We start from the raw sequence: 27,701 nt of genomic DNA on the forward strand, positions 1-27,701 counted from the left end.
GGAGATGACATGTGGGGTCCGCATGTCAGTGACAGATTAGATGAAGTATACGTCTTCGTATATGCCTGCAGCTGGTCCATACGTATTCAGTGGCATTTTTGTGGGAAACAAAGAATTGTAATGACATGGTTCGAAATAGACGAATAGTAATGGCGTTTCTTCGAACATCGAAAATTATAATGGCATAAATCCAATTAACCCCCTTAAAATAGTGCTACCTATCTCATAATATTTTAATAAACTAGGTTAAGCTTTCAGGTAGCACCAGCCGAACTCGTCGGGACGGCAGACGAGGACGCGGGAGCCGCCGAGGCAGAGCGCGACGCCGCGGGCCGGGTTGGTGTGGTCGGACGCGCTGAAGCCCCTGGGGCTGTGCCAGGCGCTCCTCGAGGAGTCCAGGGCGAGGGGTTCACATCCGCGCAGCGCAACGAGGCCGGCGTCGAGGGTGGCGTGCAGGCGAGGGACGTGGCCTTGCGGAGCCAGGCACCCGTGACGTAGTCGCTGTGGGATAGGGTCATCTCGATGACGTCCAGGCTGCCAGACGCCATAGCACTTCTCGCACGCATCCGAGCACCATTGCCGTCACCGTGCACAGCTCACCCCCTCTGCCTCTCGAATTCAACCAAACCAGAGCCTCCCAATCCAATTCCTCGCAACTTGGGCTTCCCAGGGAAGTAAATTAGTAGACCGTGGGTTCTCTCATGGACGCCGGCCGCGGGACCGGCCGGAATTGAAGCTTCACCGACGCCGGTCATTTTCCGGGCAGAAACAGAGAGTCGCTTAAACTAGTTATATATCGTCTCTTGCTTGTAATTACCAACCAGTACTTTTTTTCCCACACGCCCGAGAAGTCCGAAATTGGGTACCAAAGCAACGAAGAAATTACAAAAGCAACGAGAGCGGAGTTTTAGTTGAAGGACGGCCGCCGCTAGAGTAGAGCGGAATGGAATGGAGGAGAGTGGCTGGGCCCGGCCCTGGTTGCATTCGCACGGCGTGTGGGGCAGCGGGGCCCGGCCCAGTCCATCCTTGTTGGCTGTTGCAGTCGCAGGCTCTGATGGCCGGCACTGTGCCAGTGGTGGAAACATGATGCATGAGTATAGTGAGGTAGGAGGAGGAGTATTTGCGTTTGCATGGCCATGGCCACGGCGTGTGCGCCAGCCAGCCAGCACGACGGAGACGAAGAAGAAAGAAAAGCGAGGAGAGCCTGTCTTTATTTGTATGGTTGGATCAGTTGAGTTGAGCCTTTTGGAGAGTGCATGCAGGGAGGGCAGAGAAGTGGCCTGGGGCACGGCGGCTTGGCAGCGTGCCTGCTCTCTGCTGCAGCCACGGCCGGCCATGGCAGAGGCAGAGAGGCTCCCAAGTCCCAAGTCCGTCCGGTCCGTTCCCAACGACGACCACCAGTTCACACCACCACGACCGAGTGCAAGGCCGGTCAATGGCGAGTAGGACCGAGGGGAGGTACTGGAACGACCGTTCCAACGAGACTGGCTGGCCTGCCCCTCGAAAAGGACAAGTTCAGAGCCAGAGCAGCACAGCCGAGCTGCATGCAACAAGCACAATTCCATACACAAGACAACAGAGACGCTGCCCTGCCAGCCAAATGAACACACGCCAGGAGCAGAGTGGAGGGAGAGGCGACGCGGGGCGAGCGGGGCACAACAATCCACCGGTGGCCTTGCGCAGGCGGCGGCACAGCCTCTCCGGGTCCGCCGTGGCCACCACCGCCCGCTCGCCCTTGGTGCTCAGGGCCGACTGGTCCAGCGACAGGATGCCGTCGCACCGGAGCGTCAGGCCCTCGACGGCGGCGCGGATCTTGTCGCCCCGCACCCGTCGTAGCGGCAGTGCATCGGCACCTTCAGCAGCAACGCCGTCGCCTCGGGCACGTCGGCGCCGCGGTTGCTTGGTCAGTCAACTCAGCCATTGAGCTTGGCCGCTTCTCCATGAAGCGCTGCCGCGATGCCTTCCTCGCCATGGGCGCACGCCTCCAGCTCGGGCTCCTCCTGCATGGAGGCACGGAAGTCTGTACCAGGCATCAGAGGGAGTACCGCTGATCTTCACGAATAGGCCCAACGGTCTATTGGGTATTTGGATCTACGTTTTGATCGGGGGCGTTCAACTCTAATATGGTTGGTGAGCCCCTGTCGCACAACACTATAAAGAGAGGTGTGAGGACCAGGGCTCTAATGACGAGGTTGACCTGAGCCGCCGTAACCACCTACAGAGAAACACTAATCCGATCTAAAGAAGGGTGCTGGCAGTGACGGGAAGCCCCACCGACTCCGCCGTCACCTCTGCAGTGCCACCACCGAGACGCTGTACCTCGCGTCGCCGTAGGGACTGCAACTGCACTTCATCTTCGATCGCTGTGGGCGCACTAGCTACCAAGGTACATCAACAAATGTTCTTTACCCGCTAGATCTACACCTAGAGTTTAGAACTTTCTAACAATGATACCAGAGCTAAGGTTGCCAATGTGTAGATCTAGTATGGGGTAGAGAATTAAAAAGAAATCAAAGAGTAACAGTGGGTTCGATCCGATTCGGATTGAAACCTTAACCCTGACTGGGTAAAAGAAAATGAAAAGAGATCGAGGGGTGGCGGACGTCACTCAACTCCCGGTCACCACCGCCACCGAGTGGAGAAAGATGTCGCACCGCCGTCTTCGCCGGTGCGTGGCAAGAAAAGAACAGAGCCGAGGTGACAAATTCTGTTTTCGGATCTAAAAGAGGGTCGCTGAACCCCAACCCTAACATGGTGAAGGAAAGGAGTAAGAAGAAGAAGGACTCGACTTCAAGAAGAACCCGAATCCGAGCTTAAACCCACGAAGAACTCGCTGGGGAAGATGAATAGTGACTCCAGTGAGTCAAACCCTAACCCTAACCCGCGCAAACAGCTCGGGGAAGAAGAACAGTACGCAACCTTAACCCTAATCTCCAATCGGCAAAGCTCCAAGAAGAAAAGAAAGAAGATCCAAAAGAAAAGAAGGGGAAAGGGGAAGAGCTAGCAAGGCGGCTTACCTAACGAAACCCTAACTCGCGACAAGAAAGGGAAAGAGAGTGAACGGACAATGGGACAGGGGCCCCTACCTGGGGTCCACCCGCTCCGTCTCCACCGCCGGCAGTCGCGTGGACACCGCGCGGGAAGACAACCTCAGCCGTCAGGGCAGGAGAAGCGTCGTCGCACGATCTCTGCCTCGGGCTCGGACCAAAGGGCACCACCGTGGTGCCGCTCGACGGTGCCACACGCGTGCGCCGACGAGGGGTGCCACGGTGGAGCCGCCATCCCCGCGTTACATCTCGCTCTCGATCGCTCGCTGTGGCTACGCTGAGAGGGAAGAGGAGAGCGGCGAAGAGAGAGCGAAGAGAGAGAAGCAGAGAATGCGAAATGGAATTAGGGTTTCGGGGTACCGGCCGCAGCGCGTTTTTGATCTCCCAAGACACACGGACGACCGTCGATCTTGATCGAGCGGCTGCGAACGGTCGGGCCAGCTTTCGGCTCAGGCGAGCGCGAGCGCTGGGCCACTTTCCTGGCCCAGGCCCAGGTTGCGGCCTGGGCGCGGGGGAGCGCGAGGGAGAGCGCGCGCGCAGTCGTGGGTCGTGGGCCGTTTTGTCAGTTGGGCCAAAAACAGTGAAAGAAATGAATCAGTTTTCTTTTTTTTTCTTTTTCCAGTAAATGTTTATTTCCTAAAAATTGATTAATGGCTTAAAGAAAATGGAAAAGAGATTTTTTCTGTGGACAAAATTCATTAAATTGAATTAGTTTTTCCACTGCTAAAGAAATTGTTTATTCTCCAGTTATTTTGAACCAACGTGATATTTGATTGGAGAAAAAGAGATTTTGACATGATTATGATGTTGTTATTCTCTGACCAACGTTGTTAATAATAATATCATAATTTTAATGATTTTATGCATTAATTCTATTTCTGCCCAACGGTGATGTAGAATTAGTGATTTTGACATGATTATGATGTTGTTATTTTCTGACCAACATTATTAATAATAATATCGTAATTTTAATGATTTTATGCATTAATTCTATTTCTGCCCAACGGTGATGTAGAATTAGTATATAAAAACAGTTATATGTTTTAATTTTAACCAACGTTGGAATCAAGACATTCAATTGTTTGCGATCCCCACTCTCAAAGGTGACAACTATACGGAGTGAAAGAAAAAGATTGACCTGGCCTTCATCTTGCCTGAGGTGGATTAGGTAGTCACCTCACCGTGTCCCACTAAACCTGTGGCACCGGTGAGGAAGACAAACGAGGCTGATGCCGCTTAGGCAACTAAAGAGAGGGATTTTAAATCCTAAAAGATGTCCTATGACTTTGAGCATAGGAAGTGGGTCACTGCTAACAAGAATTGTTTGGCTGTGATAAAGAATATGATTGAGCCTGCAATTGTGGGCTCAATCCTAGAACGTGACACGGTCACCGAGTACCTCGATAGAATAAAGAGTCAGTTCACTGACTCTTCAAAGACATGCTACACAGCTGATAAAGCAGCTGGTGACAGAGAGGTACTCTGAAAATGGTGGCATAAGAGAGCACATACTATTTGTTATCACTATGTGATAATGTGAATGTTGTATGCGATGATGGGAACATTGCGTGCGACAATGAGAATATATCCTCATATGCGGATGTAAACAGAAAACAAAAGAGAGCTCACGATGCGTCATCGAAATTATGGCACTATTGTTTAGGCCATATTTCGAGGAGGAATAGAAAGACTAGTTAAGAATGATATTCTTCCTCCATTAGAGTTCTCAGATTTAGAACAATGCAGAGAATGCATAAAAGAAAAGTATGTAAAGAAAATTAAGAAAGATGACAAACGAAGCGCATGAATTTTATAGATTATTCACACAGACATTTGTGGTCCGTTTCCTGTAAAGAGTGTGGATGGTTATGATTCGTTCATAACATTCACAGATGATTACTCCCGTTATGGCTACATTTATCCAATCAAAGAAAAAACAGAAGCATTGGATAAATTTAAGATATTTAAGGTAGAAGTTAAAAACCAACACAATTTAAAGATTAATATAGTCAGGTCCGACCGTGGGGGAGAGTACTATGATCGGCATATCCCATATGGCTAAGTTCCTGAACCCTTTACAAGGTTCTTACAGGAGAATGGCATAGTAGCCCAGTATTCTACACCGGACGAACCTTAGCAGAATGGAGTAGCAGAAAAACGCAATCGTACCCTGATGGATATGGTACGCAGTATGATAAGTTACTTCACCTTACCGTTGAGCCTGTGGATAGAGGCATTAAAAACCGTCATTTATATTCTCAATAGAGTACCAAGTAAGTCGGTGCCTAAAACACCGTATGAGTTGTGGATAGGAAGAGTACCCTCACTAAACTACTTACGCGTGTGGGGGAGTCCTGCAGAGGCTAAAGTATTCAACCCAAACATTAGGAAGCTGGATCCCAAAATAGTAAGTTGCCATTTTATTGGCTACCCAGAAAAGTCAAAAGGTTTTCGTTTCTACTGTTCGGACAGACATACAAGATTTGTGGAAATGAGACACGCTGTCTTCCTAGAGGACGAAATGATGAGGGAGAGCATGGTAGCTCGAGAAATTGACCTTGAAGAGAAGCGGATATATGCGCCCACTCCGATGATTCATGAGCTATTTTTCTCACTACCTGCTGTCGCTGCACCAACAGTGCAAGATACTGTGGTGCCAGTACCTATTATTATTCCGCCTGTGGCAACAATAAATGACGATGAGGAACCTGTTCTTCAAGAACCTGTATAACCTATTGCCACACATAAGGGGGAGCAACAACAACCTCAAACAGAAGATGTGCCAAATGTGGAGGCCCCTAAAAGGTCTCAAAGAGTTAGAAAATCAACTATTCCTGCTGACTATGAATTATACAACACTAAGGAATTTCAAATAGAGAATGATCCCACCTCATTTGAAGAAGCCATGAGAAGTGATCATTCATCAAAGTGGTTTAAGGCCATGGAAGATGAAATGAAATCTATGAATGCCAATAAAGTTTGGGACTTGGAAATAATTCCTAAAGGAGCCAAAACAGTAGGTTGTAAATGGGTCTACAAAATAAAACTTAACTCTCAAGGGAATATAGAGGGATATAAAGCGTGACTTGTGGCAAAAGGCTTTACGCAAAGAGAATGTGTTGATTACAATGAGACCTTTTCTCCAGTCTCATATAAAGATTCCTTTAAAATCATAATGGCATTAGTAGCACATTATGATTTAGAATTACATCAGATGGATGTAAAGACGACATTTCTCAATGGGGACTTGGAGGAAAATATTTACATGGCACAACCGAAAGGTTTTGTCATTGAAGGAAAAGAATGAATGAGATGTCGCCTAAAAAAATCCATTTATGGATTAAAACAAGCTTCAAGACAGTGGTACTTGAAGTTTGATCAGACAATAAGGAATTTTGGGTTTAAAGAGAATGTAGAGGACAATTATGTCTATATAAAGTTTAAGAATGAAAAGTTTATCTTCCTTATCCTGTATGTGGATGATATCTTACTTGCTAGTAGTGATGTCAGTCTACTACTAGAGACAAAGAAGTTTTTGTCCTCAAAATTTGATATGAAAGATCTTGGTGAAGCTTCGTTCGTTCTAGGGATCGAGATTCACCGAGATAGAAGTAAAGGGGTATTAGGACTGTCACAAAAGACATACATACAAAAGATCTTAAAAAAATTCAGTATGCACAAATATAGTCCCTCACCTGCTCCTGTAGTCAAGAGCGACAGATATGGGGATTTTTAATGCCCCAGAAATCAATATGAGATTGATCAAATGAAAGCGTTTCCATATGCTTTAGTTATCGGAAGCTTACAATAGGCTTAAGTATGTACGCGTCCTGACTTGGCATTTGTTACCAAAATACTTGATAGATTATAGAGCAATCCTAGAACAGAATACTGAAAATTAGTAAAAAAAGTCTTGCATTATTTGCAAGGAACGAAAAGCCTCATGATGACATATAGAAGATCTGATTCACTCCATATAGTGGGATATTCATATTCTGATTATGCGAGAGATGATAGAAAATCCACGTCTGGATATGTATTCACTCTCGCAGGGGGGCTATTTCATGAAAAAGCTCAAAGCAAATCGTCACTACATTGTCCACAATGTATGCCAAGTTTGTAGCATGTTATAAGGCAACGGGACAGGTGAACTGGCTAAAGAAGTTCATACCCGGTTTGAAGGTGGTTGACGACATCTATAGACCACTTAAGTTACACTACGATAATAATCCGACAGTACAGTATGCTCACAACAATAAGTCAAGTGGTGCTACCAAACACATTAACATAAAGTATTATGTTGTGAAAGATAAAGTCCGGGATCATGTCATAAGTCTTGAGCATATAAGTATCGAAAAGATGCTCGTGGATCCGCTTATAAAAGGCTTACCACCCAACGTGTTCAGAGAACATGTAGCTAGCATGGGTTTAAGGGAAAGCCTATAATTCTTGGACAAAAGAAGGCCCAAAGTTAAGTATCTATTTCAGAACAGAGTGGTATGTTGTAGCTATTAAATCTATCGGCAATTGACTGTGATGATGAAACATGCTCTATACGCTAATCTATAATGGAATGAACAAAAGTAAATGATATGAAATTGAAAGATGGTAGTGAGATCAAGAGGGAGAATATTAGTTGATCTCCACCAATAGGCCCAACGGTCTATTGGGCCCTTGGATTTGCGCCCTGATCAGGAGTGCCCAACCCTAATATGGTTGATGGGCCCCTGTCGCACAACACTATAAAGAGAGGTGTGAGGACCAGAGCTCTAATGACGAGGTTGACCTGAGCCGCCATAACCACCTACAGATAAACACTAATCCGATCTAAAGAAGGGTGTTGCCAGCGACGGGAAACCCCACCGACTCCATCGTCGCCTCTGCAATGCCACTACCGAGACACTGTACCTCGCGTCGCCGTAGGGACTACGACTGCACTCCATCTCTGGTCGCTACGAGCGCACTAGCTATCAAGGTACACCAACCGATGTTCTTTACCCGCGCCTCTACTGCTTGTACAGTGTACTACACTTCACTGTTGTACGCACATGCACATGGCATTTCTTCTTTAGTTTTCTACGATCGAAAATGGCCACCAGACCAAACCCAATGAGGCATGCATGTCCGCACCGCACCGCATGTGTTGTTTTTGCAGTAGAAGAGAGGAGAGGAGACGTACTGCGTGCGCAAGGATGACGACGACCCATTCTTTGGGACAACTTGTTTGACACGACTTCGCTTTTATTTACTAGTACTAGTAAATGGCCCCCCTTAAAATGAAGGAATATTGGCAAAGGAGCTCTAATAAAGGATTCAGATTGCTAAGAAATTTTTACTGCACACCTCTTTTTAGTTCACAGGGCACAATAAGAAACATTTCATAGGATTGTATTCCTTCGACTTGATCTCATAGGAAAGTAAGCTAAGCAACAGGTTAGACCTCTTGGAATTTTTTCATGCGGGAAAGCTTGACTCCTCATGCACGGGTTGTTGGCTCTCCCGTCTTTGCTGCCCATGTGTGTTCCGTTTGGTGGGAAAGCTGACCATTATGCAAGCAACTCGTTCAAAATCAAAAGTTGAGAGAATCATGATCCTCTTTTTTTCTTTTCCTATAGTGCTACCAAAGACCATCTCATCTCAATTCCTGTGTTTTCTATTCTTATAGGGTTGGATAGAATAAACATGTCACCTCAATCCCTATGTTTTCTATATCCTGTGTTCCAAAGGGGACCAAAGCAGGGTTTTTTTTACTTTTGCTCCATGAGCAGCTTTAACGGTGGAGCTAAAGTTGTTTTGGTGAACCATTTGGCAAAAAATAGGTCTACATGTGAATTTCTTTTGAAACATGCTCTCGCAAATCCAGCTGGGGGCCACCAAAACAAGTTGAAGCTATGAGAAGCAACTATTCTCGGCTTGAACCCACACCAATCTCTTTTTGAGAGCATGTTTTAAGGAGCTTCACATGTGAAGTTGTTTGACCAAATACCTATTTGGTACAAAACAACTCGTGAAAATTGCTTGAGAAGCTACCAAACGGGGACTCATTATCCTATTGGTACCGTCAGGTATAGATGCTCAAACAACCCAAGGTCCACGGGTTAGTCTACAACCCAATGTTCTGGTCTAGCTCAGTACATACCGGTCGGCTCAACACCTTACATGCTTAGGCCACCTTTTGTTTGGGTCATGTATGGGACAGTCCCCCTGTCCTAGACCGATTACTAGGAGGCATACTAAGAGCTCATCTATGCCATGTCCACCCCATATATAAAGTGCCTTTATTTTTTTCACTAAAGCCATCGACTTCATCCACTACATCCACTATCTCTTCCACCTACCTGCTCCCCTCCATCCTCAACTTCAATTCCCTCTTCTTCCTTTCCTCTTTGCGGCCCTTTCTTCCCATCCCATCTCTATTAGAGCCACCGACGGCGGCCCAACAACGTAGAGGTGTGGACCTAAGACCATCTCGGGCAGTAACATGTGGACACGACCTTAGATGGCTCATGCAGTGGCGTAGGGCTATGGCGGGCTCACTAGGCTTGCCTGGCACATACAATACAGTCAAAATAGTTCTTCAATCTGAATACATATTTACATAAAATTATCTATATGTGTGGTATCATCGAATAATTATCATTAAGTAGGTTCATCTTAGAATACATATTTATTGTATACCTGTTTAGAATCATATGTAGTGGTTGACATTATTTTTTATAAACTTAGTCAAGTTTTAAATAGATCGATCTAAAAGTACATTCTTTTTAGAACTGAACCCTCTCTCTCTCTTTTGGAAGACACTAAGATCCAAACCCCAACCACCTGCAACTGCCAGCAATGCAAGAGCACGAGTGTAGGACCAAGAGTAGACCAGATCGGGGACCAGGTAGCAGCCAACTGCCGAAGACTCAAGACTACACAAACTGGCCTTTTGCTCGGCGTTTTTCCCCTTTGCCTTGCGTGGTTGACACGCTACACCCAGCTTCCGTGTCACTTCACCCTTCACGGCTTCACCCCACTTTGCACTATATAATACCATTGTTTTCTTGGCGCCAGTCCAATGGACTGCGGATCACTGAAGTACTAGTTTAGTTAGTTACACACGCGGAGGGTGAAGCAAAACATAACCAATCTAGACGTGTTTGGTATCTCCGGACTCCATCGTGTGATAAATAGGTTAAATATAGAATAATTATAGTTTTTAAAGCTACCTATTAGTCTTATTAGTTCATTCATTCATGATTAGTCCATGTTATAAGACGTCCTGTTTGGCATCTAAAATCCAGGACTAATTTTTAGTCCTAGGATCCAAACACGTCCAAAACTTCAAACACGCATCTAAGTCTAATGAAATGGTAATACTCTCCTCAGGGCGTCCGACCCTCAGGACACCGCGCTTCGTGGTCCATGCCGTTCGCTCCTGCTCGTCACGTGCCCCAACTGCGACACTCGCTCCCGTCTGCGCCCACGACGCTCGCTCCTGCCCACGACACCCTATCCCCTTCCTCTGCGGCCTTTCTCTAGCGCAGGGGCGCCACGCTGCGGGCACCGCACCCACCCGCCGCGGCCTTCTCTAGTGTGGGGGTCGCTCGCAATGGGCACTGCACCCCGCCCACCCCCACTGCACCCTCCCCTACTTCGCGCCGATGTCGATATCCGCACCGGCATCGAGCTCTGTGAGACGACTAGCCTCATTTCGTCCAAGCAGTAAGGTGCCATTGTGCTGATAGCGTATGTTGCAAGTGTATGTTTCAAGTATTTTAGATGTTTATGTTGCAAATGTTTTATATCGATGTTGTAAAAGCATATCAGGATGTTGCACATGTTGCAATGGCTATATATGTATGTTTCAAGTGTATGTTCCAAATGTTTTATCTGTTTCAGACGTATGTTGCAAGTGTTTCATTTGGATGTTGCAAAAGCAGATCTGGATGTTGCATATATATGCAAATGTTTCAGATACGTTGCAAGTGTTTCATCTGGATGTTTGCATATATTCGCAATGGCTACACACGTGTTTTCAAGTTTTTTTTTGTGTTTTTGCAAGTGTTTCAGAAATATGCTACGAGTGTTTCAACCGTTTCGGATGTATGTTGCAAAAATAGATCGAATGTTGCACATGTTGTAATGGGACCCACCTATCGCAACTGCCTGTTGCAGCTGCTGGGGTGCCACCATGGGTCATCGTGCGGGCGTCTGAGGCCAGCAAACGCATCACAGCGCAGCATCCACATGTAGGGGTTGGTGACTCAGATCCATGTGAGTTTCTGCATGTGGGGCGTGGTGGTCAGGCGAAATAGCAGCGTGAAGTCCACGCGGTGGGGTGCGTAAAAACATACTGTGTGCTTTTTTCACGTGCGGCGTGGCCTCCCGCGCAAAGGACGGAGGCGTCCAATATTTTAGGCGGCTCTGGACGTCTGGGGTTGCCAGTAACGCCCCTAATAAAAAGGCTCAGACACTCAGTCTTATTATTATTGTTGTTATTATTATTGTTGTTGTTATTATTATTGTTGTTGTTGTTATTTTGAGATAAAGGCTTTTATATTAGTTGGTGTATATAGTATATTGTACTAGGAGAGCAAACTACATAGGCATCTATCAACGGCATCCGCTTCGTTTGACAACATGGGTGGGTTTCACAGCTCGTACATGGCCAATGTCCCGGTGATCTCTGACGCGGCCCACACGCCGAGCGTGCTACCAGGCGCCGCCCATCGGTACCGGCACCGTCGTCTCACTCCATGCATCCTCCTCCTCCGGCACCGGCAGCAGCGGGGCGGTTGCGGGGAAGGTGCTCGTGTCGTGTCGCCGCCACCCAGCAGAATCCGAAGCCACCCAGTCCGACGGCACCTGAAAGTAACGTTCGTTCATTCGGTTTGCGAAATTACATACTCAACCTGTTTACAAAGAAAGATGTATTATAGGATTTTCTATGAGACATTAGTGATGAGGCAAAGTGACCTAGATACCCTTCAAAAGCATCGATGAACAATGTCAAACATTGCGCATTAAACCGATACATTACTATATAGAATGTGAATGTCCTCCTTAATTGGTTAGATAAATTTGAATCTTATTACAAATATAAGTCTTATTTCATGGGATGGAGGGAGTATATTCAGGCCATGGAGATAGATACGGTAGCAGGTGTCTTACCAGCCTGCCTAAGGGAGTTCAAGTTAGTAAGAACCAAATGAGTGGCGTTGGCAGCTTATCTAATCTAACCAATTCGGTACCTTAACTTAATAAGTAATGCCAAAACTTTTCATGGCCTACGTATATTATATACAAATAAATAAAAAGGACAAGGAAGAAGAAGAGAAAAGTGCACAGAGAGTAGCGTGGAACCGTGCCAATAGTACGTAGTAACACAGCACAATCTGTTTCAGGACAAAAATCTTTGAGCCTGACCAGCAGTACTACTTGGCTCGTTGCAACTTGCAAGGCGTATCTGACCAGACATAGAGGTTTGCCCAGGCCTTCCAATGCGTCGTGGTCCTGGCGATGGGACGCTCTCTTCTTCGAGCACTATCCTCACACACTTCTTCTTGGTTGCCTAGCTTCTCTGGGTCCATGTCCATTCCACCTGTAGCTTCTCTCCAAGACATGCAATGCAGCACTTAGTACACAATACATGCAATCGCAATGCACAACTTGTGCTTGACGAAAAGATGCTTCAGAATCTACCGTACATACCTTGTGAAATGCCGATCTCCTTCACCCCGTCCTTGATGTTCTTGACACAGCCGTTGCATTGGCAGTGCATGTCCAGCTTCAGAACGTAAGTCTTTGAAGAGCCACCAGCCTTGCATTGTCCCTGCTACAGAGCACTCCTACTTCTAAGAACCGTTCACCACATTTTTTTTACTACACGAAGAACCAAAATGATTACGCTATATGCAGAGATGAGCTTTCAGATGCTCCAAGAGAAGCTACCTTTCCCATGATCACTTATGCCCTGCCTGCCTTTGAGGTTGGTCTTCAACTCTAGCTTGGCACTTCATTTAAGTAGCCAGGAAGGATGCCACCATATTTTATACTGAGAGCAAAAGGTGGAGGAACTGATAAACAAAAAAGGTTAGCTTCCCAGTGGTTGGCCACCACACCACCTCCCATGACATCCTGTACAGGTGAATGCAAAGCTTCTAATAAAAAATTCAGCAGAAATCATGCATGCTTCACCTGACTTCGGATGCAACTGTTGCACTCATTTAGGTTTGAATTTGTGTAGCTACCTTGATCGTATGTATGGGTTTGTTTCTCATGTATATTTTAAAATGTAATCGATAAAAAAAATGCTGGGCTTCGCTAATGTGATTACCAACTTATAAGCCTGTTCCTGCTCTTACATTTCTGTTGTTTAACAGATCGTTCACTCTGAAAAACGAGATGGGAACAAATATATTCAAACAGTAACTGAAAAACGTTGAAAAAGCATTGCTCTTCCAATTTTAACGGCAAAAAGAAGGTCATTTAAACGGTTTACAGCACAAGGGGGTATCGATAATATCCCGTACAATTCCAAGCAATAAAATAAAAATAAAACAACTAACTACAGACTCTGAAACTAATAACAGTAACCTCAATGCTCCACACCGGAAACAACCACCCGAACCTGACGAACCACCTGCTTGGAGCCTTTCTTTCCAGCTAGTTACCTTGACCGTCTCAAGGAGGAGAGACCTCAACCGGATCCTCTAAGCCCATACAACTAGCCAAAGGAGGGGCACAAGCAAGTATCGAGTCACCACCCCCTGCAACCAGTAACTAACCCACATCACAGCTCACCAGCTGATTCTTTCTGGTATGCTGGCCACCTGCCTCAAATCTAAAACCTTTTGTTCCAACAGATGTCTCCTCTCCACTGAACATATATATTTTTTCTTTTGCACTAGCCCTGCTATCTTCTGTAGCAAAATCGCCATATCCCTCGAAGCTACATTCTGAAAGCATAATAGATTCATTAGTTTCCAAATACCCCAAAGGACGGCCTAAATAAGCATATCTGTTACTAACAACTTATTTTTACAATTTTACTAAGCCATAAATTACCAACAGAACATGATCAGAACCACAAACAGTACCCACGACCTGAAAAACACTAAGGCAGATCCGTTGGGCTACTATACACTGAAAAAATAGGTGATGGATGGTTTCTCTCAGAACAAAAGAGACAAGAAACATCATCTATCTTTCTTCTTTTAGCTAAATTATCTCTAGTCAAAACTTTATTTTGAAAGCAAACTAAAGAAAAAAAATGAACTCTAGGGGGGATTTTGAGAACCATAATCTGACCTGTAAACTGGAATTATACCCCTGAAGTTAATACTCCTATATAAAGATTGAGACGAGTACATTCCATTAGAAGTAAATTGTGAAATCATAGTGTCCTCTTCAGCTGAAAAATTAATGGTTGAAGCTAGCTGAACTATTTCCATCCACATCTGCCGCATAGATTAATCTACTGTTCTTCTAAATGAGCATCTCAAAACTTCCACATCCCAGAGCTTATAGCTCTTTCACCAGCCATTCCCTATCTGCCATCTCATTCCCAAACATTCCATCCACATCTGCCGCATAGATTCATACTGTTCTTCTAAATGAGCATCTCAAAACTTCCACATCCCAGAGCTTATAGCTCTTTCACCAGTCTTTCTCTGTTCTGTCATCACATTCCCAAACATAAGATCAGTTGGCACAAGCGACTGATTAATTGTAATCCTTGCAGCGAATTGAAGACAAAACTAGGTAAGCAGCTGCGCCAGGAAAACAGAGATTAACCTACCATTTCAGAATTTGACTACCAGAGCTTGCACACAAGATTTGAAAATGCATCACCACTGCTCTTTGCAAGGGCAATCCTTTGTTTCCTTTCAAAACTTATCCTAACATTGGAACTAACACCCCTACTTCATATTCTCAGCAAATACTCAGATTGATGAATGGAACCACCACATATACAATTGTTCGTGACTTCTGTTGGGGTTTCAGGAACTGGGTTTATCAAGGGAAATGCTGGAGCAGCTGTCTCTCGATATTCCAAGCAGTCTTCTCCCAAAGCATCATGAAAAAAAAAATGCCTTGGGCATCTTCAGGTATCCAATCAATCACCTTTGCCTGAGGGTGAAGCGGGGAAGCATCAGTAATTGCAATCTGATAAACATTACCATTCGGTGTGACTCCTACTGTGTACGCTTGTGCTCAGATTTGTGCCTTATAGCATTTCTCACCCTCGCAGATAGCTCTTTCCTCTTCTTATCAGAAACGCTTGTGCTCAGATTTGTGCCTTATAGCATTTCTCACCCTCGCAGATAGCTCTTTCCTCTTCTTATCAGAAAATAAGCCAGATAAGGTTAGCTTTTCAGGCTTGTATGTAGCATCTAACCTGAGAATTTGCCTCTCTACAAGATTCTTAATCTTGTTATTTCCATGGATCTTGCATGCTGTCAGAAGAGATGACCATACCACAAGATTTGCTTGGAAAGGCATATTCTGGATAAAGCTGTAAGCGTCGTCGATCCGTCCAGCTCTTCCAAGGAGATCAGCCATGCAAGTGTGATGCTTGACATTTGGTTTGACACCGTACTTGTCCGACATTGATGAGAACATCTTACACCCTTGTTCGACCAAGTTACTGCGACTGCATGCGCACAGGACTCCCACAAATGTGATGTCATCAGGTTGGAGCCCCAGGGTTTCCATTTCATCAAAAAGTGAGATAGCTTTCTCACCATGACCATGGTGAGCGAGTCCATGTATCATAGCATTAAACAACTCCACAGTCTTGAATTCATCAGCGACTCCACGAAACACATCCATAGCTGTCTGTATGCACCCATGCTTTGCATATATGTGCACGAAGCTGGTGGCAACTGTTGCATTTCGGCTAACCAATCCATTCTGGTTCACACGACGATGGAGCGTCTTTGCTAGACCAATCGCACCATGCTGGACACAAGCTGAAAGCACGGTGACGACTGTCACCTCATCAGCCTCAAGTCCTGTTGCTTCCATCTCCTCAAACAACAGAAGTGCCTCCTTGTATCTACCTGCCTGCACATATCCACCGATCAAAACTGTCCACGCAACCAAATCCTTATTGGGCAACTCATCAAACAACTTCCGAGCCATGCCGATATCACCAGCCCTTGCATACCCTGACACTATCACACTCCAAACCCTTGCGTCCTTCGCCTTCTCCCCAGACAAATTAAACACCTTCCTGGCGAGCTGCACTGCACCACACTTAACATACATGTCCACTAACCCAATTACCACCTCTGCAGAGTCGAACAATGTATGCCTCAATGCCCTGCTGGCAAACCCATGCGCAGCTTTGGCCACCATCAAATCACCTAGCCCAGCACAGGCGCCCAGCAACGCCGTGATGGTCCACTCATCCAGCCGGAACCCTCCCTCTACCATGTTCCTGAACATCCCCAACGCGCGTTCAACGCATCCCGACTGCACGTACGAAGCGATCAGGGTGTTGAACGACACGGTGTCCCTCGCCGGCATTTCGTCGAACAGCTTGCGCGCGAGGGCGTGGAGACCGAAGGAGGCGTAGAAATGGAGGAGCGAGTTCGCGGCGAAGATGTCGGAGGCGAATCCCGACTTGAGGAGGAAGGCGTGGGTGCAGAAGCCAGCGGAAGGGAACTCGAGGCGGGAGCAGGCCGCGAGAGCCGCGGAGAGGGAGCGGGAGTCGGGGACGGTCTCCTCCTCTTGGGAAGCGGTGCGGACGGTTGGGGCGGGCTGGTGGTCGCGGAGCATGCGGAGGAAGAGGCGGAGCGAGGCGAGCGGGTGGCCGGCGCGGAGGTGCGGGCGGAGGAGGCGGGAGGCCGCGGCGGGGGGCAGCGGGAGGCCCAGGAGCAGGAGTTGCGCGTGCGCCTGGAGAGAGGGGCGGCGGCGGAGGGAGGCGAGCAGGGAGAGGTGGAGGAAGCCGCCTGGCGCGGCGGCGATGGCGCGGCCGGCACGGCGGCGCAAGGGCATGGCATGGGCAGGCGACGGGAAGGCCTCGCGGTGTCTTTCCGACGTTTGAATCGGCGGAAGCGTTGACGTGCGACGAAGGCGTAAACAGGGAGTACGTATCCGATGAGCTTGAGGAGATACAACGAGGCCCAGCCCATCGACCTAGAGCTGTTGATGGGCTCCGGGGCGGACAGGCCGACACCAATACCAACACCACGGTGTAATTGCTCTCCTCCGAGAACCCTCGCCGCCGCCGCCCGCCGGACCTCCGGTGTGTCAGTTCGCCGCCGAAGGCCATGGACCACGACAGGTAATTGCGCTGACGCCGTTTCCTCCTGCAGCATCAACTCCCCACCTCCTTCCCAATAGTTTAAGCGCCAAAGAGCAAATTACATGGTGAATTGCTACTTGTTAGCAACTGGCGTGAGTGATGGTGGTAGTGATTGCAACTTTTTTCTTTTAGTTTCATGTACGGTTCATGCTGATTACAGGTTGAATTCGCCGAGCACGTCGGCTATTTCGCTGGAGGTGATGGGCCACCGGCTACATATTGCACAGGTGAGGAGAACTGGAGTAGCACCGAATGAATCTAGCTTCTTAAAGAGGTTTTTCTTTTAAGAAAAAGAATCGGGCTTTGCATCACAAGGTGGATCAACTTTAACTTCTGTTCAGGCTGTAGACCTGTAGTGGTGAACTGGTGATACTGAATGGTGGGTGATCTGAATTTTCTTTTGCTTTTGGACTGACAGGATCCAAACTCCAAGCACCTTGGCACCACAGTCTGGGATGCATCAATGGTGTTTGTCAAGTTCTTGGTAATTTCTTTGAGTTCTAGGCCTTCCTGCACAAGTTGATGTGGATAAATATAATCATATGAGCAAAAATATATTTTTTGAAACTGTGTCTGTCACATCCACCGTACATAGACTTTGGGTTGTGGGCACCTTCGAAGCTAGTACTAGGATTTGCTTCTAACGAAAATGCCAGCTTACTTTTATTACCATCATCATGACTGGCATTTTATGGTTGATCTGTACAGGAAAAGAATAGCAGAAAAGGTCGGTTTTGTCCATCCAAGTTAAAAGGAAAGAGAGTGATTGAATTAGGAGCTGGCTGTGGTCTAGCTGGGTTCGGTAAACTCAATTCAACTGCCCATCAGATGTATTTCTGGATCCTAGTCCTACTGGCTTTTCTCTTTTAAAATTGTTTGCTTCTCCTTTAGGAATGGCCTTGTTGGGTTGTGATGTTACAACAACTGACCAAGTCGAGGTGCTCCCACTGCTTATGAGAAATGTTGAACGCAACAGATCTTGGATTTCACAATCGAACTCCGACTCAGGTTTGTTAAGAAAAGATGCCATTCCTAGTTCAGTTTCAGTAGTTCTCATAGCTGTAGTTTCGGATATAGTCATATGGTATTGTAGTTTTTGAAATAATCAAGACGTAATTATTACATTGGTGACTGTAAATGCATAGGGATCATGTTAAGTAAATTGTTCTTTAGTTCTGACAAATATAAATTGGCAAACACAAAACAGATTCCATCGGCTCAATTACAGTTGCAGAATTGGACTGGGGGAACAAAGAACATATCAAGGCCGTTGAGCCTCCATTTGATTACATCATTGGAACTGACGTTGTAAGTCTTTGTGCAGCGTCTTGAATCATTTCTGAACTCTTCCTCTCAAATAGCAGATCCTTCTTACTTCTGGTCATGCAAGCTTTCACGCAACATGCCATTTCACTATTTTCAATTATTATTTGGTACATTATTTAGTGAAAGTTTACTGTCATGGCAAATACATAGTTACACACGTAACCTTGCTCTGAAACATTCGTTTTAATTCGAAATTTATTTTTAATCTTGTCATATTTTTTATACTCGTCAAATTCAGTTATAATCCTGCATCATTGTTACACAGTAGACAAAGCAGCAATGCAATATGTTTTCAAGATTTCATAAATTAGTGGCATACCAAACAGTTTCAAATCTAGATCCAGGGAGCAGATGTTTAGTGGAATAGCCTTTAGTTGAGTGTAGCAGGATCGATGATTCAGTGATAACAAAGTGACTTACTTTCTCCTTCATCTGTGCATGTTCAAGGTTTATTCGGAGCATCTGTTGCAACCTCTAATGGAGACAATTACTGCATTATCTGGTCCCAAAACAAAAATATTGGTAGCTCATGTCCTCTTTTTCAGAAGTTATTTCTGCAAAGCAGTTGTTTGGGAACTACTGAACTGTTGCCTGCTATCCAGCTAGGATACGAGATCCGTTCGACCACAGTCCATGAGAAGATGATGGAAATGTGGAAAAGCAATTTCATTGTGAAAACAGTCTCTAAATCAAAGGTATGGAAATGTGGAAAAGTAATTTCAGATAACCCAAATCTTATATTCATGTTTGCGTCAGTTCCGGGACTTATATATATATGCTTATGATGTGTATTCTGAGACAGATGGATGTGAAATATCAACATCCTAGCATACATCTCTACATGATGGACCTGAAAGCACCATTGATCCCTGAGGTTGAGGCTACCGATAATGGGAACGACGAGGAAGAGGTTGTTTCGAATCCAGGGGAAGACGAAGATCCTGGAGTGAAGAGCGAATCTTGTTCCGGCTCGTCACCAGAGGCTAAGAGCGTCGGTCTGGATGATTGGGAAATCAGAAGGTGTGGGGCTATGGCTGCAAGGCTTCTGAAGGATGTGAAACTGTAACACGAATTCGAAGCACGCTTTTTGCCCCCCTGTTTTCATTTCAGTCAAGGAGAACCCTAGAGCTCGTTTTTTCCTTGGCGGAGAACTCTAGAGCTCCTTTATGTTGTTGTCCTTGATCATTTTTCGCTTTGACATTGTTGTACTGGCCATGGCAGTCTACGTTATTTTGCCTTGTTCCATCAGTGGATATTGATATCCTTTCAGAAAAAAAGAAATTGCCCTTTCTTGCTCGCTCCCTGACATGTGGCCGGCAATACCCCCCCCCCCCCCCCCCCCCCCCCCCCCCCCCCCCCCCCCCCCCCCCCCCCCCCTTCGTAGATGTGAGGGGTGCTACCAGTCGGTTGGAGTTTGGACGGTAACGAGTTGAATTGTTCTGAAGCTGGGATCTCTAGTTGTCTTACATATAAATAAAAACTTTTTTTTGAGAGGATAAAAACAATATTTTTGTTACAGATAAGGGGGGCTCTTGCTTGCGCCGGCGCCGGCGGTAGAAACAAGGTAAATGAGTGGGTGAAGAAACAAGGCCGTCGCTCTGGTTGGTTGTGTTCACGACAGGAATCGGAGGCTTTCACTTTTCACCGCTGTCGACGCGAGGATAAAAAAGAAAAAAGAAAACCCCGCCGTCTCTGGCTTGGGTTTTCGCGGCAAGAACGTACTCCTACACAAGATGCGGAGATGAGCGATGATAGCTAGCCGGATGACTGTGCTGTGCTGTGGCTGCGTCTGCTCGGATGCCAAAAATGACGGAGATGAGCGATGATAGTGGCCATGGACATGGACATCACAAACCATTCCCCTAGCATGCTGGCCTCCTTGACCGTTGTTTCCTCGAATGCCAATAGGTTGAAGAGGACGATCACGTCATCTATGCCTGCTTCTGGTTGGGCTGCGAGATTGCTGCTGCTACTGGTGGTGACGGGAATGGAGTGAAAGATGCCGTCGACTAGGGGAGACAGATTCCGTCAGAGGAGCCAAACGGACGGCATCCTTCCGGCCTCCGTCCTCCGCGCAGTGCTCTCGGCTCGGTTTCGTCGTGTCGTGTCCCGCCCCCACCCGGAACGCAACAAACGGGGGGAGCACCAAACCCCACGTGGCCACCTTCTCCCGCTTGGCCGCTTCTTCAGTTCTTCCCACCTCAAGCTTCTTCCATTCCCACCGCTTCCTTTTCTCCTTTCCTTTGTCCCCGCACTTTCCATGTCACTGCACCACTGCCGCGCTGCCACGACGCCCGCCATGCCCGCCGCCGCCAGCGCCACCGGGCTCTCGTCCCCGGGCGCTGCCCCGTTCCGCCTCCCCGCCTCCGGCTGCGCCCACCAGGGCCACCTCCGCCTCCCTCCTCCTGCTGCTGCCGCCGCCTGCCGCCGCCGCTTGCTTCTCCGCTGCGCCGCCTCGTCTGGCGGTGGCGATGGCGCCGGAGGCGGCGGCGGCTCCGATCCGGACCTCGAGGAGCAGCGGCGCCGCCAGGCCGAGCTCACCGCGCGCATTGCGTCCGGCGAGTTCACCGTGCAAGGCCCCGGGTCAGCTGCCGCCCCTGCTACTCATTTCTTTGCGTTTATCTATTTCCGGTATTGATTGATTGTTTGATTCTGTTTCGAATTTGGGTTTCAATTCATCAAGGTGGATTGCGCCTCTCGTGGGGAAGCTCTCCAAGCTGGGCCCGCCGGGGGAGCTCGCCGCCGCGCTGCTCACAAGGGTGGCGGCGCGCGGCGGCCCGGAGATCCCGCAGGCAGTGGGGTCGATCAACGCCGTCGTGGGGCAGGCCTTCTTCGTGCCCCTGTACGACCTCTTCCTCACCTACGGCGGCATCTTTCGCCTCAACTTTGGCCCTAAGGTGAACGCAGAACGCCGGCACGCGATCAATTAATCAACCAGAGCTTGCTCCACAACCCTCTAGTACTATTAGCGTGCTCCGTATGATGGTTTAAAATTTTAAATTTTGTGTTCCTTCCAGTCGTTTCTTATTGTCTCCGATCCGGCTATCGCTAAGCACATCCTGAGGGAGAACTCCAAAGCTTATTCCAAGGTATGGTTATCAGTATCAATCTGGGCATACACGTTTTCCAGCCCTCGGAAGAAAGGTTTTCGATCAATGAACTGAAGTGAACATGTCGTTGTGGTTGATGCAGGGAATTCTTGCAGAGATACTGGAGTTCGTGATGGGTACGGGTTTAATCCCTGCTGACGGGGAGATTTGGCGTGTTCGGAGGCGTGCTATTATTCCCGCATTTCATCAGAAGGTCTGACCTATCTGCTGCCTACTGTGTTCTACTGTATTGGTTTCTTTGTTTACTCACCTCAAGTTTGCTCGTTCTACAGTATGTGACTGCAATGATTGGTCTCTTTGGAGAAGCTTCAGATCGTCTCTGTGAGAAATTGGACAAGGCAGCAGTGGATGGGGAGGACGTGGAGATGGAGTCGTTGTTCTCTCGACTCACGCTGGATGTCATCGGGAAGGCAGTGTTCAATTATGACTTTGACTCGTTATCTGACGATAACGGGATAGTCGAGGTTATTGATTCAAGTTTCCCTCTCTTTCCAGTTTCATTTATCTACGGTTCTTCGCGCCTGAAACCTTTTTCCATTGTGGAACCATGATCAGGCAGTGTATGTAACACTAAGGGAAGCAGAGATGCGTAGCACTTCTCCTATACCAACCTGGGAAATACCCATATGGAAGGACATTTCCCCACGGCAGAAGAAGGTCAACGAAGCTCTCAAGTTGATAAATAGTACTCTCGATGAACTAATTGCCATATGCAAGGTAAATCGTTCTATCGTTTCTAATACTTTCACACATTGTTGGCCTGTTCGCTTGTCTGAATTCTGGAGGAATCTGGATGGTTTGGAGAAATGCTGGATGAATTTGTGAGAGAAAAACACTATTCCGGATGAAAAAATAAGCGGATCAAGCCGGGTTTAAGGGCACGCGAACGGGGCTCGCTTGTCTGAATTCTGGAGGAATCTGGATGGTTTGGAGGAATGCTGGATGAATTTGTGAGAGAAAAACACTATTCCGCGTGCCCTTAAACCCGGCTTGATCCGCTTATTTTTTCATCCGGAATAGTGTTTTTCTCTCACAAATTCATCCAGCATTCCTCCAAACCATCCAGATTCCTCCAGAATTCAGACAAGCGAACAGGCCATTGTGATGTCGTACATGTTTGGGTTTAGAAAAATCATGACAGTGCTATTGCCTATTGTTATTAACGCAGAGACTGGTAGAGCAAGAAGATCTTCAGTTTCATGAGGAATACATGAACGAGCAAGATCCTAGTATTCTTCACTTTCTTTTGGCATCTGGAGATGATGTATGATGTAACATGCAAAAAATTATTTTGTCTATTTCAGCTTCCTCATCCTCACACAGCTTCATTCCATCTGTCATAGGTATCCAGCAAGCAACTCCGTGATGATTTGATGACCATGCTCATAGCTGGTCATGAGACTTCTGCGGCAGTCTTGACATGGACGTTTTATCTTCTATCTAAGGTATATGCTATATCAGTATCGAAAACTCACTTCTGTATTAACTTATAATATCAAATGCAGTAGTGTTTTTTTTTAGATTGTCTTTGTAGCTTATAACCATTAATATCAAGCTACTTACCTTTTCTATCCAATTGGTACCCTGCAGTATCCAAAAGTAATGGCCAAGTTACAAGATGAGGTACACTCATGTTTTTCACTTATATAGATGTTTTTTTCTTCACTGCTTCTGAAATTTCATGAATGCCTCTATTTTCACACAACTATCCACAGGTTGATAGTGTTCTAGGTGATGGTTTGCCTACAATTGAGGATGTGAAGAAACTAAAGTACACGACTCGGGTTATTAATGAAGTAAGAAACTAACAATGCTGGTGCATGAAACAATGATTGATCATCTCAAAAGAACATGACCAAATCATTTTTGTTGCAGTCATTGAGACTATATCCACAGCCGCCGGTTTTAATTCGTAGGTCACTTGAGGATGATATGCTCGGAGGGTACCCAATTGGCCGGTAAAGTTTTCTAGCAGAATTTAATATATTTCAGACACCGATGTCTGCAAATACTCTTTAGCATTAAGTTTATGCAACTCCTGTTGTCGGAGTTATATGAAAAAGGTAGTTTTATTCTCGAATGACGCAGGAGAGTTGCATGCCATTTCATTAAGGAAAAAAGCTAGCTTTTGTATCATGTCAGTTGTTGTAGATGCTGTTTAGCACCATAGGGGTAGCTTAGTTACCTTAGATTTCTTCTACTTTTTTTGCGACATTTGTTATATTTTTTTGAACTCCTCAACGTTAATAGCTATATTAGTTTAAACAGCTATGTATAATATGCAAGCCTACTGCTTCTTTCCAATCTTATGTGGTCTATTTAATGCAAAGTTTTTTTCCTGCTTTCCAAATTCCATTGCTTGTATAAGTAATTTGATTTATTGGTTGCCCTAGGATATTTGGATAGTGATAGCATTTATTCGTTTGGTGTTACCATCTGAAACATTTTTTTTCTTTATTTGTTTCAGAGGAGAAGATATTTTTATTTCTGTCTGGAATCTTCACCACTGCCCAAAGCACTGGGATGATGCAGAAGTTTTCAACCCAGAAAGATGGCCTTTGGATGGACCAAATCCGAATGAGATAAACCAAAATTTCAGGTTCCCTCTCTATCACTGCAAAATGCAGTTATAGTTACACTTTCTTGTCCCGTCAAGTTGTCCATATGTGAATTGTTTTGATTGCAAGAAGCCAAGAACAGGGGAGACATTTGTTGACAGGAGATTGTTCTCTGAAGAAAACTTTGATTCTTTTTAATACTGCAAAGCCATTATCATTCTAGAAAGATAACCAAAGCACAGCTAATTCCTATTTTTAACTTCTTTTTTTTCGGGGCATGAATTGAACTTTGCATATGCAATTCCTATTATTTGTGGAGTTCTTAAATAGCACATAACAAAAGCCTATTGTAAACTGGCGTACCAGAAACATAATAAGATCAATTAAATGGATAAAATTTTAATTATAGGCTTAACTGACTCTGCTGATTGAGATTTCGTGTCTCTCTATTGTGTTAGCCTAGGTTAACAAGATGGAATATTTTATATTTCCTTTCAACTGTGTATCTTTCAAATAAACAACAAAAATAAAGATTGCATTCAAGGTAGTGGCAGATACGTTCTTACTACCTCCATCCTGCAAAGAGTGACATTTTGGTTTTGTCCTAAGTCAAAGCACCTTATGTCTGACCAAGTTTATAGAGAAGATTATCAAAATTTATGACACCAAATAGGTTTACTATGAAAATATATTTCATGAATCTAGTGATATTTATTTGGTATTATGAATATTGTGGGACGGTGGTAGTATTGTACTTGTGCCTACCTCTGTCATTAATTAACGCAGTGGGATTCAAATAATCTGTTGAATTTTCAGTTACTTACCATTTGGTGGCGGACCAAGGAAATGTGTAGGTGACATGTTTGCCACTTTTGAGGTAACCTTTTTATACAATTTATATATATGGCTCTTTTTCGATTTTGGGCTTTTACAAGACCAATATCTCATTTCATTTGATTAGCAATAAAGTGATCACTATAGAAAATGCTAGATTTCAAACTCAAGTAACATAGGCATACTGTGTCACTGCAGACGGTGGTGGCAACAGCAATGCTTGTCAAGCGATTTGACTTTCAGATGGCTCCAGGAGCACCCCCGGTATGTTTCAACCAGATTCTGATTCATTATAGTTAATAGCCATGCCCCATTATTTATATGCAATATAATAGGTTGACATGACAACTGGAGCAACAATTCACACGACTGAGGGATTAAAAATGACTGTTACTCGAAGGACAAGGGCACCAGTAATTCCAAACCTGGAGATGAAAATTATTTCTGATTCACAAGAACCCACACTCTCTACCCCATCGATGGTTGTTAGTGCTGCTTCTGTTGCTTCAGGAGAAGATCAAGGGGGCGTCTCCTGATTTAAGCTGTTTCAAGCTGCGACAACATACAGAACAAGTATGTTCTTTTCATTCTGCTTGGTGTTATAATTCAATTGCTTGTCTGTTTGAATTATTTCCATGCAGTATGTGCATTTACTGGTATTTTCTCATGTCTCTTCCAAAACATTGTTTTAGGCATATCCATTTATATTGCTCTGGAAGTATTTGGCTAGTTTACAGCATTTGGTTGCGCAAGCAATACAAAACAGAGATGGAGTCTCCTGCCGTGCTACTTTTATTTACAACGAAAAACTCTCAACCCTTTCGGACTTATTGTTACTGATGGCACAGCACACTCCTATAGACTATAGATCTCCATGCTGCTACTCAAAACACCATGGACACATCTACATATTTACAAGAAGTTCTGACTTGCAAGCATGGATTGCTGCGCTCCTCAATCTTCAGCATGCCTTCCAACACACGGAGAACATCAGCACGGGTAACTATACCTGTTGATAGTGTTTAGAACCCCATTAGGCTTGTAACCTACTCTGTGTTGTCAATGTTAAGGATAATACAAATCAAGTGTATACATGCAGTTTTTTTTTATCTCTGGCTTGTCGGCATTCTGATACTCACCTATTACTTGTTCGTCCTGATTTACAACTGGTAATCTGTGGATCTTCATCTTGAGCATCAGAACCGCAGCATCTGTAGACGTTAGGCATGTACTGTTAGATTTAACTTATCGTAAAAAAAAGCATACATGAAAAGAAAAGGTGATATGAAAGCAAAGATTACCCATCACAGTTTTGTCAGAAGATAGTGTGATGGCTGGAGAGGTCATCACTTCTGAGACCTTTGTTTTTTACTGTTACAAGTAATAGATCAGCAAACAAAATGGATGTGCTCCTTTCCTGTTGTATTAAACTAGCAACTTGATGTGTGTGCGTGTGTGTTATTTGTGTGTGAGAAAGAGGGGAAGAGAGAGCTGACCCCATGAGCAGCTCTGGCCCGGCCATTCTTGACGACCACCCCAACACATCTGAGGCTGCTGTCTACAACTGGAAGCCCTGACACGGCCTCAAAGTGGCATTCAACCTCCTCCAGTGTCTGATCTGCTGTGGCCACTAGCACAGGTGTTGACATGGTCTCACCCAAGAGCGCCACGTGCTGTATTCACATCACACACACACACAAAAAGTACAGAGTTCAGCAAGAGCTGAAGGAGTTGAAGAGAGGTGGAAGGAGATGAAAGAGAGCCAGAGAGGTAGTAATAATGATAGTAAGAAGAAACCGAGATCAAGTACCTGATCATCTTCTACATGGGCCGTCTTCTGTGACTCGAGGTAGGCGCGGAGATCGTCGTAGCTCAGAAGGGAGACGTTCTCAGGCCACACCCTCGAGATGATTGCCTCAGGGTTCTCGTCGAGCTCAAGCCATAGGCTGGCGTCCACGAAAGTCGACGCCCTGCACTGAAAGGTCGGTGACCCCTTCCCCCCCACTACTGCCCTACTAGCCCTTGTGCTGATCTTTGCTCCTCTGGCAATGGAGCAACTCTGGAAGGTGCTGTTGATGCATGCCATGGATGGATGGATGGATGGAAGGGGACTGTTGGTGATCACTCTCCTGTGGGCGTCTGTCTCACTGGTTTCTGTATCTCCTTGCACTTGCAGAGGAGGGGGTTTATAATAACAAGACGACTGTCAGGGAGCTGAGCTGAGCTGAGCCGAGGTGGATAGGAATGCATGGATAGCATGTCCCACCAGTGACTGGCACTACTGATGGACTCTGACTGGATGCTTCTGATTTTCATCTTCTGAAGGTTAGGCTGCTCACTGCAGGTTGGCTGATACTTGGGAGTTACTTACAGTAACTGTTATGCTGAGCCTAATAAGTGGCTCTGACTTGCTGTTAACAAAACCAACGTGGAATTACTGGAGGTAATGATGATGATAATGCAGCTTCATTTACCCTGGGGGCTGGGGCAAGTAAGAATTTTGATCTGGATACGTGCCCAACTCTGA

The 27,701-nt window shown here is 45.9% G+C and overlaps 3 protein-coding genes and 2 pseudogenes across 4 annotated transcripts; 2 read left to right on the forward strand and 3 right to left on the reverse strand.

Annotated features, from left to right (window-relative positions):
• Positions 1-11,683: 11,683 nt before the first annotated feature.
• On the reverse strand, positions 11,684-12,992 carry LOC136466275 (uncharacterized; annotated as a pseudogene).
• A 459-nt stretch (positions 12,993-13,451) lies between these two features.
• LOC136464774 (pentatricopeptide repeat-containing protein At2g22410, mitochondrial-like) lies at positions 13,452-17,129 on the reverse strand. The gene is made up of 2 exons (XM_066463723.1): positions 14,343-17,129; positions 13,452-13,990 (listed from the first exon to the last, which is right to left on the reverse strand). Exon 1 carries the CDS (start codon positions 17,034-17,036, stop codon positions 15,306-15,308), a length of 1,731 nt encoding a protein of 576 aa, XP_066319820.1. The 5' UTR covers positions 17,037-17,129; the 3' UTR covers positions 13,452-13,990; positions 14,343-15,305.
• Positions 17,130-17,179: 50 nt separating this feature from the next.
• Positions 17,180-19,961, forward strand: LOC136464775 (uncharacterized). Its single transcript, XM_066463724.1, has 9 exons — positions 17,180-17,325; positions 17,507-17,573; positions 17,765-17,830; positions 18,055-18,148; positions 18,238-18,354; positions 18,554-18,654; positions 19,120-19,194; positions 19,275-19,367; positions 19,475-19,961. The coding sequence occupies exons 1-9, from the start codon at positions 17,312-17,314 to the stop codon at positions 19,736-19,738; spliced, it is 891 nt and encodes a 296-aa protein (XP_066319821.1). The 5' UTR covers positions 17,180-17,311; the 3' UTR covers positions 19,739-19,961.
• An 848-nt stretch (positions 19,962-20,809) lies between these two features.
• Positions 20,810-26,307, forward strand: LOC136464776 (protein LUTEIN DEFICIENT 5, chloroplastic-like). 2 transcript variants are annotated; one of them, XM_066463725.1, is made up of 16 exons: positions 20,811-21,255; positions 21,356-21,569; positions 21,690-21,761; positions 21,865-21,975; positions 22,055-22,246; positions 22,338-22,499; positions 22,951-23,046; positions 23,126-23,227; positions 23,373-23,405; positions 23,498-23,578; positions 23,658-23,740; positions 24,250-24,381; positions 25,157-25,217; positions 25,373-25,438; positions 25,510-25,747; positions 25,867-26,307. In XM_066463725.1, exons 1-15 carry the CDS (start codon positions 20,933-20,935, stop codon positions 25,708-25,710), a joined length of 1,929 nt encoding a protein of 642 aa, XP_066319822.1. In that variant the 5' UTR covers positions 20,811-20,932; the 3' UTR covers positions 25,711-25,747; positions 25,867-26,307. The 2 variants fall into 2 exon arrangements, with proteins under 2 accessions (XP_066319823.1, XP_066319822.1); XM_066463726.1 differs by lacking the exon at positions 25,867-26,307 and having other exon boundaries at positions 20,810-21,255; positions 25,510-25,860.
• LOC136467949 (uncharacterized) lies at positions 26,151-27,325 on the reverse strand (annotated as a pseudogene).
• Positions 27,326-27,701: the final 376 nt, after the last annotated feature.

The sequence above is a fragment of the Miscanthus floridulus genome, chromosome 7 (genome assembly GCF_019320115.1).
Source record: "Miscanthus floridulus cultivar M001 chromosome 7, ASM1932011v1, whole genome shotgun sequence".
Taxonomy (NCBI): domain Eukaryota; kingdom Viridiplantae; phylum Streptophyta; class Magnoliopsida; order Poales; family Poaceae; genus Miscanthus; species Miscanthus floridulus.